The sequence below is a fragment of the Lithobates pipiens genome, unplaced genomic scaffold, assembly GCF_037356315.1.
Source record: "Lithobates pipiens isolate NorthernLeopardFrog02 unplaced genomic scaffold, aLitPip1_a1.2 Scaffold_19, whole genome shotgun sequence".
NCBI lineage: Eukaryota > Metazoa > Chordata > Amphibia > Anura > Ranidae > Lithobates > Lithobates pipiens.
The window spans coordinates 274,644,621-274,661,703 of NW_027507764.1; the positions used below are offsets into that span (position 1 = coordinate 274,644,621).

The 17,083-nt window shown below is 42.6% G+C and overlaps 1 protein-coding gene across 1 annotated transcript in view; it reads right to left on the reverse strand.

Annotated features, from left to right (window-relative positions):
• The window catches only part of GALNT4 (polypeptide N-acetylgalactosaminyltransferase 4), a gene marked incomplete in the record, with an annotated part of 451,007 nt that overhangs the window by 307,983 nt on the left and 125,941 nt on the right, over positions 1-17,083 (reverse strand). Inside the window, 1 exon segment of the mRNA XM_077491946.1 lies at positions 8,446-8,872. Coding sequence (XP_077348072.1) covers positions 8,446-8,822 — 377 coding nt within the window.

Genomic DNA, 17,083 nt, shown 5'->3' on the forward strand with positions numbered 1-17,083 from the left:
CGCGCCAGTCGGTCTGCTCCACTGCCAATGTCATTCACAGGAATCGGTGCATTTGTATAGCACCAATTGCTGTATAAATGACAATGGTCCCAAAAATGTGTCAAAAATGTCCGATGTATCCGCCATAATGTTAGTGTCACAATAAAAATCGCTGATTGCCGCCATTACTAGTAAAAAAAAAAAAAATTATAAAAATGCCATAAAACTATCCCCTATTTTGTAAACGCTATAAATTTTGCGCAAACAAATAATCACTTATTGCTATTTTTTTTTATTTTTTTTTTTACTAAAAATAATGTCGAAGTTGCCACATTTGGAAGATTACCCCTGTGTGGGAAATGTTTGGCCCCTGCGTGGGCGATTTTGTATGCCATTAAAAATTCAATAAAAAAAAAGATTTTACAAAAATATGTCGAAGAATACGTGTCGGCCTAAACTGAGGGAGAAAAAAATTTGGTTTTTTTGTCGCTCTTTTTTTTATTTATAGCGCAAAAAATACAAAAAAGGCAGGGGTGATCAAATGCCACCAAAAGAAAGCTCTATTTGTGGGGAAAAAAAAAAAAAGGACGTCAATTTTGTTTGGGAGCCACATCGAACGACTGCACAATTGTCAGTTAAAGCAACACAGTCGTCTGGTCTTAAGCCAGCAAAATGGTTTGGTCTGAAAGTGGTTAATGTAAACAAATGCAGTTCAAACTAAGCATATACGTATGCAGTACAAATGAAAACATGCCAGCATGCGTTTTAGAATATGCATTTATGGAAGCATGCGTTTATGCAAATATGCATTTAGGGAAAACATAAAAGCGCATCTATGCAAACGAATAAGCATTTGCATGGATGCGCTTTTATGTTTTCCCTTATGCAACACGTGCTCATGGAAAGGTGCATTTACGCAATAAGCAAGCATGCGTTTATGGAACGTGTTTATGCAACATTTTTTATGCAAACACGTCTACGCAACATGCATCTATGTATACATGCGGTTATGCCAACATGCATCTATGTCAATATACATCTACACAAAAAATGCATCTTTGTGTGAGTATTTCAGTAGATTTGATGTTTGGAAAGGAGTTTCTTGGACACTTAAGATATCGGCTTGGGTATTTGTTAGCCTCCTTCAATAATGAAAATCATTTTTCTGGGTGGTTCAGGCCTTTAGCGTTAAGCAACAAGCACTTAATTGTCATCCTGGTGGCATGAAGGAGGTGTGTAATGTAACGGTTTAGTTATTAATGGCTATGTTGAGTTATTTTGAGGGGACAGCAAAACTTAGGCCGCGTACACACGAGAGGATTGTCCGTCCAACTTAGTCCGCTGAAACGTGTTTCAGCGGACAGTCCGCTCGTGTGTGGGCTTCAGCTGACTTTTTCAGCGGACAGTCTGGCGGACTAAGTCTTTCGGAATTTCCGTAATACAGTCCGTCCAACTTTGGTTTCAGCGGACAGTCCGCTCGTGAGTAGGCTAGTTGGACGGACTAAGTATGGCGCATGCTCAGAAAGGATTTACACGGCCGAAGGTTGCATTGCAGTGTATTGGACGTCGTATTTCTAGTCCCGTCGTACGTGCTGTACACGTCATCGCGCAAGCTTTCAGCGGACTGTCTGTTCATCGTGTGTGGTCAAGTCCGTTCATTCAAAAGTAGGACGGACTGTCTGTCGGATTGTCTGATGGACTTAGTTGGACAGACAATCCTCTCGTGTGTACGCGGCCTTACACTTACCATTTGGCTGCCTAAAGACCAGAGGACTTTTTACAATTTGGCACTGCGCAGCTTTAAGTCAATAAGCATATATTTATTGGTTTGCACAAAAGTTATAGCATCTACGAACGAAGGTACATTTTCTGGAATTCACGCAGCTTTTAGATTATGACTGCCCATCATTTCTTGAGGTACTAAAATGGCAGGGCAGTACAACCCCCCCCCCCCCCCCCCCCAAAATTAACCCATTTTGGAAAGTAGACACCCTAAGGAAATTGCCAAGAGGCATGTTGAGCCCACTGAATATTTTATTTTTTTGTCCCAAGTGATTGAATAAATTACAAAAAAAAAAAAGTTGTCACTAAATCATATTGCTCACACATGCCATGGGCATATGTGGCATTACACACCAAAATACATTCTGTTGCTTCGGAGTACAGGGATACCACATGTGTGGGACTTTTTGGGAGCCTACCCACGTACGGGGCCCCGAAATCCAAGCACCGCCTTCAGGATTTCTAAGGGCGTAAATTTTTTATTTCACTCCTCACTACCCATCACAAGGGAGAGGGAGAGGGAGAAAGAATGAGAATAAAAAAACGACAACAATTTGTTATAATTTCTCTCTTTTTTTTTTACACTTTTATTTTTAACTGTAACAGTTCGGGTCTCTCAAAAAGCGATGGCATCTTGGGAGACCCTGTGAAAGTGTGCCTAGTCTGTGCGATGCTGTACCCTACGCTAAATCTCCACTAGTGTATGGTGGCATTTGAAACATTTACCAATGCAAAGACCAGCATTGTCAGGACAGGAGGGACAAAAATAGCAGGTGTCACGCCTATATCCGTGCTTTCTACAGACACATTTTCTTGGGGGGGGGGGGGGGGAGTTGTTGGGTAGGGGTACTCGGAAGGACATAAGGAAAATGCCTCTCATGCAGCCGGCTTACTGCATTTGGATTGGGAAGGTGAGGAGGAGCATTGTCTGGAAACAGAAGGGCTCTGACGATCTCTTCCTGGAATTTAAGGAAGAATCCAGTCTGTCCTGAAGCCCTGTATAGCACATGAGCGTTCAGCAAAGCCAATTGAAATAAATAAAACAGACACTTTCTTGTACCAGCGTCTGGCCTTACGGGCAACTAGGTACGGCGCCAAATGGTCGTTGAGGTCCATCCCTCCCATATTAAGGTTATATTCGTGGACACAGAGGGGTTTCTCCACAACACCAGTCGCCGTAGTAATTTGGGCCGTGTGTCTGCATGAAGGGAGGTAAGAACGAAAACATTCTCATTATCCCACCACTTCATAGCGAGCAAGTTATTGCACCTCAGCCTAAGATGGGAATCTACAAGCTGCTGGGGAAAGCTCTGGCGATTAGGTTGCACGGTGCCACATGCTCCGATCTGATGATCAAACAAGTAACTAAAAAGTGGCACGCTCATGTAATAATTGTCCACATACAAAATGGTACCCCTTTTCGAATAAGGGCGATACCAAGTCCCACACAATCTTGCCAGTGCTTCCTATGTAGTTAGGGAAGTTTGTCGGCTCTACGCGACTATCAACCATAAATCTACATGTACAGCCTGTGGCCCTGTCACAGAGCTTATACATCTTGACCCTGTAACTGGCACGCTTGCTGGAAAGATACTGTTTGAATAACAAGCAGCCAGAAAACAATCAGGGACTCATCAAGGCAGACAACTTGATGGGGAGTAAATAAGTCTTCAAAACGTTGGTTGAAGTGGTTTACGAGGGGCTGAATTTTGTAGAGCGGATCCTATCCAGGGTCTCCACAAGGACAACAGAGTTCATTGTTGTTGAAGTGTATGAACCGCAAGAACTGCTCGTATTGTGCCCTGGCCATGGAAGCAGAGAACACGGACAAATGGTGAATTGGGTCAGTGGACCAATATGACCGCAACTCGCTCTTTTTAGTTATGCGCATGAGAAGGCATAGGCCCAGAAAGGTCTTAAATTCGGAAACCATAATTGGTTTCCAATCTCTGGTAAGGGAGGACTGGGGATTAGCGGTGATGTATTGGCCAGCATACAAATTGCTTTGGTCCACAACAGATCTATAGAGAAAAACAGCAAATAAAAATCAAGTGACGTAAAATCAACTGTTTCCACCTGAATGCCACGTTGGCCAGGGAATGGGGGGGGGGGGGGGGGGGGGAGTACGGGTGCTGCAGAAGTGGTGGGCTCCCAATTAAGATTGGCGAATTCTGCAGGAAGAACTCTATGGGCACAACAGGCCGGTGTTTGTCTTCTTGGTGGCAGCGAGACACTACTTGTGCTTGCCACCTCGCCAGCTTGAACTACACTTATGGGACTCGCCACGTGTTACTGCAGTACTGCTTTCACTACAACCAGGGTGTACTAGGCCCCTTGTACTTCTCTGATCCATATGAGAGACCTGGTTCTTGCACCTCAACAGCAGAAGATCGGGGTCTGGTACGCCTGACCTTGGCAGGGACCAAAACTCAGTCGTCAGAGCCATCTGTCATGGAGCCGATGTAGTCTACAGGGTCGTAATATGGGCCTGAATCTGACAGACGAGCGACTTCCTCTTCACTATCTGTCATGCTCAGAAACGTGTAGGCCTCTTCACTAGAGTACCTTCGATTTGCCATTTTGGGCTCTAAATTTACTGGTACATTAGTGAGACTCAGGTAAAAAAGCTCCCTGGCAGTCAACAACTGTATCAAAGTGCTACCAAAAAAATGGTTAGCAATCACAGGGATCAGGCCTGACTCTGCGAACGCTGCAGTTATGTGTTTAGTGTTTTTTTCTAAGTGACAGTGATCGATCAATCCTGCAATTGGGTGGGCTGGGCGGAGGGGCCAAACAAGTGCTAGCAGGTATCTGGGCTGATCCTGCTAACACTGCGATTTTGGGAACCCTAAACTGCTGGGGACGCTAGTATAGATCTGATCTCAATCCTTTCAAACACTATACCACTAAGGGAGGTGTATGCTGTGTGCATGGGTGTTAGCGGTACTGGCACTAATTTGACGATGCCTGGGGCGACGCAGACATGATCTGACCCCAAAACCTAACTTGTATCACCCGCCGGGCGATCAGAGGGTTACACCTTTATTGGGTAATAAACGGCAGGTGCCCCGACAGCATAAAAAAACAAACTAACCAGCGTCACCCGTAACAGTTATATGGTGATCACTGATGAAAAGGTCAATGAGGGGGCAATCAGGGGGTTAAAATCTTTACTAGGTAGTATATGAGGGGACCTGACGCTATAAAAAGCCGATAGTGAACCTAAATAAATACTTACCTGGCTAACTAGCATCACCTGTGACACTAATACAGCAATCAGAAAAAGATTGCTTAATGACACTGGCGACAGGGGATGATCAAGAGGTTAAACCTTTATTTGGGGGGGTTGGGGTGTTACCCCTAGACCTAAAAGGGGCTGCCACTAACTGCCCTAACACTTATAACCGTCACAAATGACACCAATGCAGTGATCAGTAAAAAAATAAAAACTGCTATTGGTGTCATTGTGTCAGGGGGTGCAGGGAGGTTGATCGGGGGCGATTTGTGTGCCTGTATGTTCTACTGTATGTGTAGTGAGGGTGCACTTACTTGATGTCTTCTCTCATCGGGCGCCAGGATGAAAAGACCGATGCAAGGAGAGAGGACATCACTTCCTTTGCTTCTGTTTACATTACAGAAGCAGAGGAAGTATTCCATTCACCAGGAGCGATCGCGAAGGGGTGGCCATGAATCAGTTGCCTCCCCCTCAGCACAGATCGCTCCTGAAGCAATTTCAACTGTCACAGGCACCGGGGGGGGGGGGGGGGGGGCCCAATAGGGGACCCGCCGAGAGGCTGGGACATACAGGTTCCCCCATATGCCTGCCCGTGCCATTCTGCCGACCTACATCGGCATGCAGCGGTCGGCAACTGGTTATACAAGCTGTACACTCACTACTTTAAAATTGTATAAAAGTGTAATTTCTTGACATGAAAAGATATAATAAAATATATATTTATGTGAGGGGTGTACTCACTTTTGTGAGATGCTGCATATAGATTTTTTTTGTACACATTTTTTGCACTTTTATAATATTGTGGTTATTTTCTGTATGTTGCGCTACATCATTCTGTTGTATGTATAACCCACATAGTAATTATTATGGCAGCTCTGCGTCCCATGATGTCCGATAAAGAAACGAACACTGCATATCGCCCTGAACAAACCATTCCCACTGTGAAAACACAATGGTGGCAGCATCATGTTTTATGGATGCTTTTCTTCAGCCGGAAAAGAGAGCTGGTCAGAGTTGATCGGAAGATGGACAGAGCCAAATACAGGGCAATCTTAGAAGAAAACCTGTTAGCCCTTGTACACACGGTCGGACATTCCGACAACAAAATCAGTCAGATTTGTTCTGACATATTTTGTCAGAAACTGGTGTTGCATACCCACGGTAGGACAAAGTTGTCAGAAAATCCGATCGTTCAGAACGTGATGACGTTCATTTATAATGACGGGACTACGTTCAGGCTAGTAGCCAATAGCTTTGGTTTCGTAATTTGATCTGAGCATGCGTGGCACTTTGTCCGATCGGAGTGCTCTACAAACGATCGGACGAGGTCCGATCGGATCATGTTGTGGGAAAATTTTATAGCCAAGCTCTCCAACTTTGTCTGTCGGATATTCCAACCAAAACAGTCCGATGGAGCCCACACACACGGATTATCCAACAACACGGGCCGATCGGACATTTTCCATTGGATTTTCCGACCGTGTGTACAAGGGCTAAGAGTCTGCCCTGCTGGAAGGTGAACCTCCACCTCAACGACCCTAAACATACAGTTCTGAACAAGCTCAGTTCTTTTCGTGTGAAACGCGTCAACTGATTATCATTGCAATTTCGTCTGGCTCATGACAAAGACATTTCCACAGCATCTTTTGGATTCAAGTGTGCAATCACTCTTTTCTTCTCGACCCTAAACATACAGTCAAATCTTCAAGGGAATGGTTTAGATCAAAGCAAAGCATATTCATGTGTTAGAATAGCCCCGTCAAAGTCTAGACCTAAATCCAATTGGGAATCTGTTGCAAGACTTGAAAATTGCTGCTCACGGATGCTCTCCATCCAATCTGACAGAGATTGAGCTATTTTGCAAGGAAAAATGGGCAAAAATGTCACTCTATATACATGCAAAGCTGGTAGAGATATACCCAAAGCAGCTGTAATTGCAGCAAAAGATAGTTCTACAAAGTATTGACTCGGGGGCTGAATACAAATGCACGCTGCACTTTTCACATATTTGTAACCCATTTATCATTTTCCTTCAACTTTACAATTTTTTGCCACTATGTGTTGGTCTATCACAGTGATGGCAAACCTTGGCACCCCAGATGTTTTGGAACTACATTTCCCATGATGCTCCACTACACTGCAGAGTGCATGAGCATCATGGGAAATGTAGTTCCAAAACATCTGGGGTGCCAAGGTTCGCCATCACTGGTCTATCACATAAAATCCCAATAAAATACATGTTTTTGGTTGTAACATGACAAAATGTGGAAAATGTCAAGGGGTATGAATACTTTTTCAAGGCCCCTTTTTATGCGATCACATTCCCCCTGTTCATAGCTGCATAAGAGCAGGGGGAGGAGAAACGGTAACACACCGATTCTCCCAGTGAAAGGCTGTGGAGGTGGGGGGTGTTATGGAGAAGGCCAACCTTGGTTCCCAGCATAGATCAAAAATGGACAATGATGTGTAATCCTGCTTAGTGTGGTCAGTCTTGATTAGCAAAAGCAGAGAGACTGGCAGGAACACCAGGGATTTCACACAAAGGAAGCAAAACAGAGAACAGGATACTTTTTTTCATACAAGTACGTCATGGTACAGCAGGCACATATCAAGAATATGATATGTTGGGCTTACATATTCTTTAACAGACCAAGCTGTCCAAACTAGGTAGTAGTTAGAGAGGAGACAAATTACCACTGACAGAGGTGCTTACAATGGTCACTTTGTATTCTTTTACAGTATATAAAACCTATACCCCAGAAGGAAAAAAAAAAAAAGTTTGCTGTAAGGTCCAGTTCACATCTCACGTAGCGGTAACAGGAGTTCCCGCTCAATACTTTTTTAAATGCGTTTCCACGTGTCACACACAGGGCAGCCCACTTAATTTAATGAACTGCCCTAGGCGAGTCTATCGCAGTAAAGAAGCTCAAGGACCACATTTTTGGCCCTGAGCCTGGCGTGTTTTCATAAGTGACAATCACAACAGCATCACACTGTCCTTGGGGTGCCATTAACAATGAATGGCACCCAAACAGACGTTTGTGTTTTGCCGCGATTTCAGCACGATTTGAAACAGGCATGATTACAATTGTTAGTGAAGTCCATTTAAACCTTCTAGTCTAACACTACCCAATCCCCAGTCCAACAAAGCTGTCTGCTTTACTACTTCATCCAGATCACACCCAAGACAGTAAATGTTAGCAAGTGAAATGAAGGGGGGGGCGGGGGGAGAAGAACGCAGACACCACATCGAAGGATTGGCAAGCTTACATTTTTGATGTTGGATGTAACACCCCTTTAAAATTAGATGTAGTACTATATTCATTAATTTTATATCTGTATGTGCACACAAGCATGAAAAAAAAAAATAAAAAAATAAAACACAACTTCAGTCTTAAAAAGGAAATTGAACCTGAAGACTTCACTAAGAGAAAAATTCTGTTACTTACTCATGCATTCGGTTATCCTGTATGTGCCGGTGCAATGATATCTGGTCACTCAAATAAATATTAATAGCATATTTCTCTATGCTATCCTCCTGCATCTTTTTTTCTGCCGGACTCAGAGACAAATGTGCAGCTTTTCCCCATTCTCCTGGAAAATTTGGATTTGGTGGAGGTTTAATGTAAACTGGACGACTCAGGTCCTCAATTTTCTCCTTGGTATCAACAAACTCTCTTTCCCATCGTCTTTTAGTGGAAGGGTTTTCTTGCATTGAGTTGGAATAAGAAACAGAAAGTTCTATCACCATATATGTAAACATGAACATGCCAAACAGCACTAGTGTCTTTACAAGTAGAGGCCATCTTCTTAAACGGATCCTCATTGCATGAGACTTCAGGTCTTCTCAAAATCAAGTCACCACAAATCGCACGTCTGAAAAGAAAAAGATACGGTTGCATCTTCAGACATTCTTTTATAATATGAAAAAGAAAAAGTATTTAGTGTCACAAATATTTAAAGTTACTTTACAGCCATTAGGCTACATGATCACTGAGCGTTTACCCCGTGAGCACTAAATTCCAGTGTTTTCATGCTCCCTGGAGGTGAAGGTGCAATGTCAAGCCCTGTGACAAGCTAAAATATGCTGTGGGTGGACCCTGTACCAAGTGGTACTTGAATTCAGTGTACATTTATGGACATACACAGTATGCCCTAAATGCACAGGGCCTTTAACACGAGCACCACTCAATACATCCTCCAGCCATGTCCAGATGCAGTATTTCAGGCTGTCATAGACGGACAGGCTGCAGGCTGTGGGGTTGGACACAAAAATTCTTGAATATGATGGACAGGGTCTAAAATGCCTACTCCGGCTCTCCAATTATTTAACAATGTCAAAAGTAGCTTGAGTGTCTGTTTATCTCCTCTTGCAATTGCAGATTGTGGGTCATCAACACTTTTAGGACTGACACACATGCATCATCAGAGAAGATGCACATGTGTGCAGTCAAGGCACAAAAGGTTAATAGACAAGTTCAGAAACTATCCAGAATGGTTAGTTATTCTACTGCCATACAGTCCCAGGTTTTCTAAATTGGTAATAATGCCAATAAATGACATGAAAGAATAGCGCCACTTTTGTTGAGAGGAAAAGAAGAAAAAAGTCTGTGTGATCTATGTACACTGCAGGAATTTTAACAAACTTTGTAGCAGAGTCCTACCCGTTTTTGTTACCTGTACCCGTTGACTGTATGCATACATGTGGCCTCTGAGCGTGTGGGCTTTTACACTGAGCATCCATAGGAACTGATTTTTGCACACTCACTACTCCCAATACAGCAAGTAAAAATTCACATTAAAGCGGAGGTTCACACAAAAATCGAACCTCCACTTTTTGGAACCCCCCCCCCCTCTGGTGTCATATTTGGCACCTTTCGGGGGGGGGGGGTTGCAGATACCAGTCGAAGACAGGTACTTGCACCGGGCCTGTATTGTATGGATGGATTTTTGCACAGCGCTTGTATTGTATGGATTATTATATTAAGATTTGAAATTTTTCCATAAGCACTGTGGTGGCCATCTGTGCACAGGGCTTGTATTCTATAGATGGATGGAGGGGGTGGGGGGGTATGTGGACACAACAATACAATGGCAAAGATTTATGATGGTCATGATGTGTATTGCAGTAATTGCCCATTATGCTTCAATGTTATTACTCTTCAGGCCGGTCTGTGTAAAGGGCATGTACTTTATGGATAGATCATTAATACTGCACATGTATTAACAGTTCAAAAGTTTTGTTCAAAAGTTGTGTGGTGTATGTACTACCGCTCCCCCCCCCCCCCCCATGGCAGCCTTTTTGTCCAATACACAGCCTCTCAAACACACATCTTCCCATCCCTCCTCCCCCCCTTGACAGCCATTTTGTGCCATACACATCCTCTCCACCGCACATCTTGCCCATTGTGGTTTTCCCCACCCCACATATGCCAGCCAATTTGTGCAATACACATCCTCTCCCCCCAAAATTACTTTGCCATTGTTTCCTCCCCTCACCCCACCACATATACAGCACGTGTGTATTATTGATGGATGCAACTTACGACGACTGATACGTTTTGGATGGATGAGGGATGAACACAATGGCAGAGATGTCTAGGGCAGATATGGACGTTTCTTGCCGAGTATGTTGAAAATTATGGCCCCAACACATGATAACATGGCCATCATTTTCAACCTACTCTGCAAGAAACGTCCATATCCACCCTAGACATCTGTCTAAATTTATAATATATATATATATATACACACACACACATACATACATACATATACACACACATACATATACACATACTATATATATATATATATATATATATATATATATACATACATACATACATACATACATACATACATACATACATACATACATACATACATACATACATACATACATACATACATACATACATATATATATATATATATATATATATATATATATATACATACACATACACATACACATACACATACATACATACATACATACATACATACATACATACACACACACACACACACACACACACACACACAGTACAGACCAAAAGTTTAGACACACCTTCTCAAAGAGTTTTCTTTATTTTCATGACTATGAAAATTGTAGATTCACACTGAAGGCATCAAAACTATGAATTAACACATGTGGAATTATATACTGAACAAAAAAGTGTGAAACAACTGAAAATATGTCTTGTATTGTAGGTTCTTCAAAGTAGCCACCTTTTGCTTTGATTACTGCTCCGCACACTCTTGGCATTCTGTTGATGAGCTTCAAGAGGTAGTCACCTGAAATGGTTTTCACTTCACAGGTGTGCCCTGTCAGGTTTAATAAGTGGGATTTCAAGCCTTATAAATGGGGTTGGACCCATCAGTTGTGTTGTGCAGGAGGTGGATACAGTATACAGCTGATAGTCCTACTGAATAGACTGTTAGAATTTGTATTATGGCAAGAAAAAAGCAGCTAAGTAAAGAAAAACGAGTGGCCATCATTACTTTAAGAAATGAAGGTCAGTCAGTCCGAACAATTGGGAAATCTTTGAAAGTGTCCCCAAGTGCAGTCGCAAAAACCATCAAGCGCTACAAAGAAACTGGCTCACATGAGGACCGCCCCAGGAAAGGAAGACCAAGAGTCACCTTTGCTGCGGACGATAAGTTCATCCGAGTCACCAGCCTCAGAAATTGCAGGTTAACAGCAGCTCAGATTAGAGAACAGGTCAATGCCACACAGAGTTCTAGCAGCAGACACATCTCTAGAACAACTGTTAAGAGGAGACTCTGTGAATCAGGCCTTCATGGTAAAATAGCTGCTAGGAAATCACTGCTGAGGACAGGCAACAAGCAGAAGAGACTTGTTTGGGCTAAAGAACACAAGGAATGGACATTACACCAGTGGAAATCTGTGCTTTGGTCTGATGAGTCCAAGTTTGAAATCTTTGGTTCCAACCACTGTGTCTTTGTGCGGCGCAGAAGAGGTGAATGGATGGACTCTACATGCCTGGTTCCCACCGTGAAGCATGGAGGAGGAGGTGTGATGGTGTGGGGGTGCTTTACTGGTGACACTGTTGGGGATTTATTCAAAATTGAAGGCATACTGAACCAGCATGGCTACCACAGCATCTTGCAGTGGCATGTTATTCCAGCCAGTTTGCGTTTAGTTGGACCATCATTTATTTTTCAATAGGACAATGACCCCAAACACACCTCCAGGCTGTGTAAGGGCTATTTGACCAAGAAGGCGAGTGATGGGGTGCTGTGCCAGATGACCTGGCTTCCACAGTCACAGGACCTGAACCCAATTGAGATGGTTTGGGGTGAGCTGGACTGCAGAGTGAAGGCAAAAGGGCCAACAAGTGCTAAGCATCTCTGGGAACTCCTTCAAGACTGTTGGAAAGCCATTTTAGGTAACTATCTCTTGAAGCTCATCAACAGAATGGCAAGAGTGTGTGAATCAGTGTGTGTGTGTGTATGTGTATACATATACACACACACACACACACATTTATATATACACACAATATATATATATATATATATATATATATATATATATATATATATATATATATATATATATATATATATATATATATATATATATATATATATATATATATATAAAATAAATATACTCCGATACCCATTCAAATATAAAAAAAAATCTGCACATCTTCTAGGTTTATGGTTCTATTTTAATCACACCGTCGTTTCAAAGCATATCATATTTTTTTTTTTTTTCCTTTTCCCTTCACAGGCTTTGCATTTGGTTTCGGTCACTTGCATTGCAGACCCACTCTAACAGACTCCATGACTAGTGAGTAATATCTAATACTGTACTGCTGTTTGAAACGTTGAGGGTTCATCTAGCATATAATATACCTTTATTCTATGTATCCTCTTATTTTTCTAAATTTATTTTCTTCACAGGCTTTGCATATGATCAGTTGCATTGCAGGCCTGATCTACCAGACTCCCCAACTAGTGAGTATCATCTGATTACGGTCATGCTCTTTGCAACGTTGATGGTCCATGTAGCATTTTTAATAAACCTTTTTATCTATGCATCTTCCCCCTTTTTGCATTTGGTTTCGGTCAGTTGCATTGCAGTCCCGATATATCAGACTCCAGCAACTAGTGAGTAATATCAGAATTATTTTCATTTCTGAGGCATGTATCAATTTTTTTATAGGTATATAAAGACTATATTTTTTGATTCTCATTTATTATAGACTTGGTTTATTTACCAGCTGTTAAATTTTCTGTATATTTTCGATGAAGTGGCTGAAAAACACACTTTGCATTTGTGTTTTTTAATATATCTTACCAAAATGCGTTTACAGGTTTTAATGTTTAATGTTATCCAATACTGTTCTGCTATATTTTCAGGAATGGAGAACAAGTGGCAAGAGGTATACAATTACCTCGCTCAGGGGGTGTACCCATCGGCATATTCTAAAAATTAAACACGTCCTTCGGAGGTACGCCTCCAAATTTTCAATAAATGGTGAGTGTCAAAGGATAATGCACTACAACAAAATTGTAGGATAGCTCTTTCATGAATCCATCTTTTAATGTCAATTTTGTTTTATAGAAGGAAAGCTCTTCTATGGCAATAAAATAGCTATTCAAACCAAAAGATAAGGCAAAGAGCACATTTCATCAATTTCATACTTCACCTCTTGGCGATCATACTGGCATTCTAAAAAACGCGCTCTGCAGTGTGCTCCAGATTTTACTGGAACGCAATGACTGTACAGATTGCTAACTGGGTATGCAATCTACTAGATTTTGAGAATTTACATACACCTACACAAATGGCATACACATTTTTAAGATTGTATTCTTCAAGGTACTCGAATGTGAGCAGTGTCAGAAGGTGGGAAAACCATTGATAGGTAGCGAGCCACTGCAGTTGATTAAGGTAAATGTTGTTAAAGTTGTGCTTTTATTTTTACATAATAGATCTGATGATAGTCAAAATATATCATTAATGCATTTACAAATAATTTATTCTATCCTATTAGGTGTCATATGTTTGGGAACTCGTTGACATCGACCTAACAGGACCTCACGGCAACTGATTATTTTTCAAATTGGGTGGAGGAGTTCCCACTAAAAACTAAAAGCGCTTCTGAAGTGGGACAACACCTTTGCTCTATGATATATAGACACGGATGTCCCAAAAGAATCCTGTCTGACCAAGGCAGAGAGTATGCGAATCAAGTAAGTGTACTTTAAAAATAGCATAGTAGTAGAAATGCTATGAGCGTTAGGTTGCTACTTTCATTTTGTTTTTAAACATGCTTCTTTTTACAGCTTAACCATGGCCTTTGTACTTCTGGGAATAGAAAGGAGTGTGACAGCTGCATATAATCCACAAACAAATGGGCTTGATGAGAAAACCAACGCTAATATAATGTGTCAAGTTTAAATTAGTATTTGTATTTACCATTTATTACTGTTCCCTTTTTCCCAATCACATTTGTGTTTGCATTCCGCTGCTTTTGCAAGTGGTTAAGCGTAAAACATACTTCTCTTGAGTATGGGACTCGTGGCAGGACTTTTTTCTAGAGAGCTGTAAATGTGGTGTTAAGTAAATCTATTTTTTTGTATTTTTTTTTCACTCTAGAGCTCTAATAAAAGTGGTCAATGATAAGCAGGATGATTGGGATATGTTTTTGGAACCTACATTATTTTATTTGCGGTCAAAAATTCAAACCACCAAAAAATATTCGCCGTTTCAATTGATATATGGAAGAGAGGCAGTTTTTTTGTTGAAATGCCGGTTAGTTAATGTACAACTGTGCTGCAATTTTGTGCTCACATATGCAAACGTATCACTTTCTGTGGAGTGGAGGTGAAGGCTGCAGGGCTTACCGTATATACTCGAGTATAAGCCGAGATTTTCAGCCTCTTTTTTGAGGCTGAAAGTGCCCCCTCGGCTTATACTCGAGTCACCGCTGTCTGACTGCTCGATCAGCGTATCGAGCAGACAGACGGCGGACATTAAAATTCAAAAGCCGCGCCTCCTTCTCCGCCTCCGCCTGTGATAGGCGGAACACTGAATTTCCCAGCAGTCAGTGTTCCGCCTATCACGGACATCCGCTCATTCTCATACTACGGACGACGATGAGAGGATGTCCGTGATAGGCGGAACACAGGCTGCTGGGAAATTGAGTGTTCCGCCTATCACAGGCGGAGGCGGAGGCGCGGCTTTTGAATTGTAGAATGGCCGCCGAGAAGAGCGGCGATCCATCGGCACGACACGGGACGGAGGAGGCACGGGACGGAGGAGGCACGGGACGGAGGAGGCACGGGACGGAGGAGGCACGGGACGGAGGAGGCACGGGACGGAGGAGGCTCGGGACGGAGGCTCGGGACACAGGTAGGCTGGACACACACACAAGGCTGCACGGACACACACACAGGGATGGATGGATGGACACACACACACACACACACACACACACGGATGGATGGATGGATGGATGGATACACACACACACACACACACACAGGGATGGATGGATGGACACACACACAGGGATGGATGGACGGACACACACACAGGGATGGATGGATGGATGGACACACACACAGGGATGGATGGACGGATGGACACACACACAGGGATGGATGGACGGACACACACACAGGGATGGACGGACACACAGGGATGGACAGCCATGTCTCACCCTCGGCTTATACACGAGTCAATAAGTTTTCCAGTTTTTTGGGGGTAAATTGGGGGCCTCGGCTTATATTCGGGTCGGCCTATACTCGAGTATATACGGTATGTATAAATTTATAGGCTGTTCTCTTCATCGACTTACAAGGTCAATATAGCGGTTTATTTTTATGGTACATTACTTAAAATTTGTGTTTTTTGGGGGGGGGTTTTGTTTAGCTTTTAGGAGATCATTCTCCCACATGAGACTAGTTATGTTTCATTCATGGAGGAGAAGAAAGCTGCAATGGAGATAGTAAAAGAAGCCATGAAGGAAAAGATCTCCAATTCTCAAAACAGACAAAAGCCTGTGATAAAAAAAAAAAAAGAAGAGAGAAAAAAAATTTAATAGCATATTTTATACCGTTGGGCAAAAGGTTAGGTTGTTCAACATGAGGGGAAAAAAAAGGCAGGAAAGGTGCAAGTCTAGAAGCAGACTTGGGCAAAAGGTTAGGTTGTTCAACATGAGGGGAAAAAAAAGGCAGGAAAGGTGTAAGTCTAGAAGCAGACTTTAATGGCCCTTACACAATAGAGACAATATCTGGGAAGCTGGTCACATTGTTGAATGATACTGGAGTTCCTCTAAAGAACAAATAATTGTTGATCACCTAAAGCTTTTCGTGACTGGAAAAAATTAGGACAAGGAAGGTGATAATAAATCGATGGTGACCTTCTGTTTCGTTTATAAGCGTTTTTAAAGGTGACCTTTTTTTTACATTACAAATCTCAAAAATGATTGCAAATGATGAAAAACCATTAGAAAAATATTTTAAACAATTGCAATTGCAAGTGGACAATCCACAACTTGTGGCAAGTGACATGGCAGGTGGCAAGTGACTTGGCAAGTGGACAATCCACAACTTGTGGCAAGTGACATGGCAGGTGGCAAGTGGACAATCCACAACTTGTGGCAAGTGACGTGGCAGGTGAAGTGGCAAGTGACGTGGAAAGTAGACAATCCACAACTTGTGGCAAGTGACCTGGCAGGTGACGCGGCAAGTGACGCGGCAAGTGACCTGGCAGGTGACGCGACAAGTGGAAAATCCACAACTTGTGGCAGGTGATGTGGCAAGTGACGTGGCAAGTGGACAATCCACTTGTGGCAGGGGACCTGGCAAGTGACGTGGCAAGTGGACAATCCACAACTTGTGTCAGGGGACGTGGCAAGTTATGTGGCAAGTGGACAATCCACTTGTGGCAGGTGACGTGGCAGGGGACGTGGCAAGTGACGTGGCAAGTGGACAATCCACAACTTGTGGCAGGTGACGTGGAAAGTGGACAATCCACAACTTGTGGCAGGTGGCATGGCAGGTGACGTGGAAAGTGGACAATCCACATCTTGTGGCAAG